The following is a 6,883-nucleotide window of genomic DNA, read 5'->3' as shown; positions in this document are numbered from 1 at the left end:
AATTACAGGCACATGGAACTTGTCAACTTATGTTTCAGGGTGACGGGTGCAGTGGCTGTGCCCCTTTGCGATCTTTGCGATTTAAAGCTCTGAGTGGCACTGTAACTCTTATGGTTTTTTGCTTTGGGGTAATGCCGCCGATATCAATGAAATCTTTGTCCTGCAGAAACGTGCGGTTAGGGCAATGTACAATCTGGGCCCTAGAGTATGTTTGAGAGATAATTTAAGGAAATTGATATTCTTACACTAGCCTCACAGTACATCTGTGAAAATGTAATTTATGTTAAGAGGAATAGTAATCTCTTTATGAAAAATAGTGACAGACATAACATTAATACGAGGAATAAAAATAAACTAGCTGTTCTTGATAGTCGTCTTCACAAAGTCAAAAAATCATTTAAGGGGCAATGTATACGCTTCTATAACAAGATTCCGGTTGATATACAAAATTTGCCTTTCACGAGGTTTAAAACTATAGTGAAACAAAAACTTTATACTAGAGGTTATTATACAACTTCTGCGTACTTGGATGACAAAAATCCGTGGTAGTAACCCGTTTGGCTCATGGAGGTAGTCTCGATCTCTGATGTTTTAAAGCAAAACAAAAAAAAATCTTTTCAGGGGAATCTGCCTTACGAATGAGCGGTAGAGTTTAACCAATGTGACGATTTCAACCGTAATAATGCTTACCTATGAAATAAAGGTTATTTTGATTAGATTTTATTTTGATGGACAGGCGCGTAGTTTACCGTCCCTTGATTTTATTTAAAAAATTGGAAATTGTAATACTTTTCTGCCACATTTGTAACGTTTATGAATTAGTGTTTTTTATATACACTCTAAGTTTAAAAAATATTTGATTGATCATAAATTATTATCCAATTTTAAATAGATATTCTAAATATCATTTCCATTGGTCCTTGTTGAAAATTTGAATTCGTAAAACCGTGGAAAGCTTTTTCTTCGATGAGAACAATATCCGGACCATTAAAAATAAAAACGCAAGGCGCCTCAATTTATGTATTCGGGAGTACAAAGTTACGGGACGAAAAAGTCGTGAGTCTGGTGGTAAAGAGACACCATAACAGTGCAGTGCCATTCAGAGCTTGAGCTCGCAAAGATCTGAAAAGCACTGCCACTGCGCCCTGAGACATAAGCGTCGCTCTTGACGCCTATTGTAGGCATGCAGGGTGGAGGTTACTAGGGCAGTGATTGTGTCAACCTTTTAAATCAGGTGGAATAGCATCATGTGCCTGACACGTATAAAAAAAACATAAAGTTATCAAATCTACGTGTCTATAGTTTTACCAACACTGTTACGCCTCAAAACCGGAACGCAGTAATCCTTACATTACTGCTTGGCGGCAGAAATAGATAAGGTACTTCCCTGAACTCTTTTACAAGGAGCTCTACTGCTACTAAATAAATATCTTTGCCCAAAAGAAGAAGAAGAAGAGAAATAGTACTTAAGATTCACACCTCAAATATAGAACCCATCTAATGTCTTAAACGTTACGAAAAATTAGGCCCAGCTCATTTTACCTTCACCGAGACTTTTCTTTACACATCCAATAATAATAAAAAAGAATTTTAAAAAGCACTTTGTTGGTGTTTTTCATAATCATCGAGCTTATGGTCAATTTGAAGTTAAAATTCGCACATAAATTTTGAATAACTCAGAGATGCGAGTCCGGATCGAACTCATAACTCATAGTTTTTTTGGTGCTTCTAGGTAAGACCATTTTTAAATTTGAAACCAGACACTTGCTACGTTTTTCAGTAACTTTTGATAATAATTTCCAGCTGTACCTTATTTGCTGCTGCACGATTACGTGAAGGCCACAGATCATAAGGAATATTATGGTACTGTTGGTTACGACGCGGTGTGCGGCTGGGCGTCGCAACTTGTCAGGATCAGCATCAAAGTTAATATCTTCAAAAGCGGGAATATCGTGCTTGAGAACGGGTTGAAGGCTGGATCTTGGGGAGCCGTCTCTTGCGCATATGTCACATCGGGTATTGGCAAAGTGCAAATTATTTATTAGACGTGATAACAGAAGTCGTTAGATATCTTTAAAAATACTTTGTATGTTCTGCCGTCCACTACTTAACTAGAACGCGGTTAAGTGACAAATGGTCAAATATCCGTTTTGAATAGCAAAAGATAGAGCACAAAATTCCCTTTTCAAAACAGTTAATAGTTATTTTTGATACAAGTGCGGAAAGTTAGTCATTATTCACGAGTCTCGAGGCTTCTCGAGACAAGTGAAAATGACAAATCCGCACGTGTAACAAACGACGTTTTTTAATACATTTGCGAAAAAACTACATTGAAAGTGAAATAAAACAGTATTTAAAAAAAACTCATTTTCTGCTAGTAAATTAAAATAATGAAATACAACCACTGCAACCATTATTTAAAAGTCTATGGAAATCTAGTTCTAACGTGCTGTTTTTGTTTATTTTCTGCATCGGTCTGTAACCACTTTTCTTATTATGAAGTCCTGGTACTTTTGTTTAAACTTCTTTAGGAACCCGTGCACGGTAGTGAGATACAATTTATCTGTAATACATAGAACAAATATATACATAAAAATCTCGCCTATCACCCATTCAGGGGTAGGCAGAGACTGTGGACCTCCACTCACGTTCATTATATAGTATTTGTAAATAAATATAAGTTTTAATGACGAATGGCTTACGTCACAAAGCACATAAATATACAACTTCTTTAGTTCTGTGCTTAAGATTTGAATGAAACAGTAAATTTAAAAAAAAATGGAAAAGTAAAAAGCACTAGTGCGAAAATTCCAACTTTCGGCACGATTTGTAGTGCGAAAAATACCACGTTTTGAGCAACTGTATTAAAATAGTACATTACGATATTAGTGCGTAAGAAATATCATTAAATAATTTCAATATTCTAAAACTGGATTACTCTAAAGTCTAAAGCCGCGTTTTAGTTAGTGGACGGCAATGTTGGGCTTATAATCTTTTACACATTTCAAATGTAATTGTGCTTATTTAACTTATTTTAAGTACACATTGTATACTTCAATGGGAAATAAATGTTAAATCAATTTATATAGTAAAATCCTAATCCGTTTGTCCTTCTAGTTTTTAATTAATAACCAGTGCTACCTACTAAAGACACGCTACTGAATATATATCATCAGTTTTTGAGTTTTATCTGTTTGTAGGTGCGTTTGCACACGCCAGTCTTCACAATGGGTAAACCAATTTGGATGTGGTTTTCTGTGACGTATTGAAATAAGCTTGGATTAACATTTTTGTTAACCCGTTGACAAATAAAGTATATGTCAATTTTAAAGTGCATCTCGCGAGCTTTCGACGTGAGACAGCACATTTTGTTTCTTGCACGAGTATATATATATGTATATATAACTAACCCGTTGATTGGCTACAAGTTCTCTATTAAAGCTCAGGGAATGTGCGTCTTTTCCAACACAAGCATAAATTTGAATAATGGAAAACCTCACCTGCGATATGTATCAAATTTGAGAAATATATACATTTTTTTACACTCATAGCCCCGCGCTAGGGAAACTCTGTATCGCGGGTACCATTGACACACAAATAGACATCCACAAATTACACCAAATCACGAGAGAAATAAATGTACCACCATGAACCTCCGCGTGGTCCAGATAATTAGTTACATATTTATTATTTTATGGCTGGCACATAATAGTTATGATGATGAATGGCCACAGGAGAATAAGCAGCACATTTAATAAACCAACAAGAGATAAATAATGTATTACAAGGATAAAAACATGAAACGGCGGAAATGTCCAAGTGGGCACGAGCGAGAATGCGCGTGCGCAGGTGCTACGGCAAAAACAACATGCCGTGATACGAGTTAGGTTATATTTTATTGATTCCGATGAAAGCTACGTATGTGGTCTTTTTTTATTGTAACCGCCTTGAGTCTTGTTGAGTACCATTTACTAAATCTATGTGGCGTATAATAAACCTCGTGGGCCGAGCTTTCCGCATTCTCTTTTTTCTAAGGCTAGGTAGGCTACAGGGCTATAGCCTAAACTATCTACTTAGAGGAGACCCGTGTAGGAATACCCGTGGAAGATAATTATTGACTATGAGGAATGTATTTGCAAAAGTTCCTTTTTCACAAGGGACATGTTTTGGTGAAATTACAGGCGTATGGAACTTGTCAATTTACGTCTCAGGGTAACGGGCGCAGTGGCAGTGCCTCTAACTTTGCGATTTAAAGCTCTGTGTGGCACCGCAATTGTTGATTTGTTCGTCCCTTCACTTGGTATTATATAAAAAAAATTACGAAGAAAGATAATTGTAAGAATCGTCAAAGTTTCGGTCGGGTGAGTGTGGACTTATTCAAATCGTGGGCCAGCGGCCAGTGTATCACCTCGGAACAATGAGAGGCGCTAGTTGGGCGTCGGGGGTCGGAGTGTGGACTCGAAATCAGCGGACTTATAAGAGGAATTGGCGGCGATGATACAAGAAATATTTCTATGGTCGGCAGACAAGCACAGTACAGTCAAATATTTTATGTAAAAAAACCAACCTCAACATTTTGTGGAATTTTTATTTTGTGTCGCGGGTGCCATGGACACACATATAGACAGCCACAAATTACATCCAAACTCACGAGATAAATAAACGTAGGTCATACCAATATTTCTCCCGGCCCGGGAATCGAACCTGGAACCTCTGCGTGGCAGTCCGGCATGGTAACCGTTTAGCCACGGAGACAGTTAACAAATGACATCAATTTGCCAAGTTTTATTGAAGTGGTTAACGGAAAGTGAGTGGTATCCAATTAACTGGATTCATCCCCTAATTTACCACCCTTCGAGGTGGAATATTTTTTTCAAATTTGAATGGAACCGCTACTGGGGTACACTAACAAAAAAAGAATAATCGAAATCGGTTCACAAATTGCGTAACTTACACAAAAAACAGTCGAATTGGGAACCTCTTCCTTTTTTGAAGTCGGTTAAAAATGAACAAACGATGTTTGCTGTTTCGTGTTATTTATAATTTCGAAAGATAATAAGCGAATGATAAAATGGAAAAAAGAGGCCATTAAAATTTAAGTTGAAAGTCGGTCAATGTATTGATTTAAATGAATGATGTTGGTTTTTTGCTTATGATTATGTTGTGGTTTGCCAACCCTAGAAAGAACCCAAAAATATTGAAACCACCAGTATGAAATACTTGTATGCTGTGTTTTCACACTGGGACATAAATTGACAAGTCCAATATGCCTGTAATTTTACCAGCACCCTTTCCCTTCGAAACTAGAACGCAGTAATGGTCACACCACTGCTTGGCGGCAGATATAGGTAAGGTGGCAGTATTTCCCTGGACGAACTCTTTCACAAGAAGCTCTACTGCTACCATGTAGTATATTAAGTTATGATTATGACATTTATTCTTAGAGATGTCACCACAGGCCACATAAATACTAGTAACATCACCATTACTTCCTATTAGAAATCCTCTTGGTAGATAGGGACCTCTATGCAATAATGTACATATTTACAATCACGACGAATAGTAGAAGTACAGAAAAAAATACTAGCCTTAATTTTGTCGCTGTTTTCATAGCCTTACCTGAAGACGGTAGCGTCACGGGTCGGCGCGTCCGGAAGGAACCGCCGTGGGAACCTGCGCTTGCGTCTGCGCCCCACCTCACTTGCTTAACATATCCCGCTCGTAATTGCACCCCACCGTTACTAATTTTCTGATGACTCTTTCTATTTCAACTCAGAAATTTTCAAGTAGCAATTAATATAATTACAATGTGCATGCGACCAGTCAGCATCGGTCTAGACGTTATATATTTCTTTGAAACTATAATTAATTTTTCGCAAAATGTATTTTTGGCGAATTGAGACGTTGGGTTTAAAGAACAGTGGTAGCCTAGTGGGAAACAGTTGCTGTAATTAAAAGGTTAAGTTTAATTGCTAAATTATATACATTTGTGAGCATTTAGTAGCTATAACTCTAGCTAACGTTAAAAGAAAACATATAGATAAAACCTGTACGTCAAAGAAAGTTCATAAGACCATACTGACGGCCCAAACCCTCTCCTTACCTGTATCCAGGAGTGGTACGTATAATGTGTTGATGAAGAAGACGACGATGATGGTGATCATGATAATGACGATGATGATTGACGTCGAATCGGACAAAAGTAAACTAAAGTTTTTAAGTTCAGTGGATCTATCTGTTTCATTATTGGAGATAAAAGGTTATTAAGAGAGGAAACGTAACATTTTTGAGTAAAATTCATCTACGCACCTAGAGAAGAGTATTAAAGTTTCATATGTCATTAGTACCATGAGTAAAATTATATGGAGCTTGGAATTATGACAATTTGACAGCTCGAAACTGGGGTTCTATTCCTGTTCTCCGTCAAACATCCGTCCAAAACAATTACTGTCAAATAAGCTGTGATACTCGACCAAAATAAAACACGCAGGATGCGAATGAAGCTTCATACTGGACATTGTCTTATAATATAGTCGAGTATTACTTATTGATGATATGAATTGTGTCGGACGAATGTCGGATGGTGAACGGGATTAGACTCTCTGACGTTAAGGGTCGAAACACGATGCAACACGACGCGTGCGATTTCGTGCGGCGACGCATCTCACTGCCACGGTTCTGTTATTGATAAGAAATCGCCGAAATGCGCAATGCGGAGCAACTCGCAAATTCTTGCGATGCGTCGTGCGATCTTGTAGATTTCTGCGATGCGACGTAGCATCGCAGTTTTGTGTTTCGACCCTTAACCATCTGTTGTTTCCTAACTGATAATAAAAGAGATGTAAAGTAGAAACTAAAGTTAATATTCCCGAAACGACGCCAT

At 37.5% G+C, this 6,883-nt stretch overlaps 2 protein-coding genes across 2 annotated transcripts in view; both read left to right on the top strand.

Annotated features, from left to right (window-relative positions):
- LOC113231981 overlaps positions 1 to 2,237 on the top strand; it is a 3,942-nt gene extending 1,705 nt beyond the window's left edge. The window contains exon 2 of the mRNA XM_026466588.1: positions 1,804 to 2,237. Within this exon, the coding sequence (XP_026322373.1) occupies positions 1,804 to 2,045 (242 nt within the window). The 3' untranslated portion in view covers positions 2,046 to 2,237. The remainder of the gene's footprint in view (positions 1 to 1,803) is intronic.
- LOC113231979 overlaps positions 1 to 6,883 on the top strand; it is a 276,226-nt gene that overhangs the window by 80,344 nt on the left and 188,999 nt on the right. The gene's annotated exons all lie outside the window — the stretch shown is intronic.

Source organism: Hyposmocoma kahamanoa, unplaced genomic scaffold (genome assembly GCF_003589595.1).
Source record: "Hyposmocoma kahamanoa isolate Upper Pololo Valley unplaced genomic scaffold, ASM358959v1 66, whole genome shotgun sequence".
Classification (NCBI taxonomy): domain Eukaryota; kingdom Metazoa; phylum Arthropoda; class Insecta; order Lepidoptera; family Cosmopterigidae; genus Hyposmocoma; species Hyposmocoma kahamanoa.
This window is presented reverse-complemented; position numbering and strand designations above follow the sequence as displayed.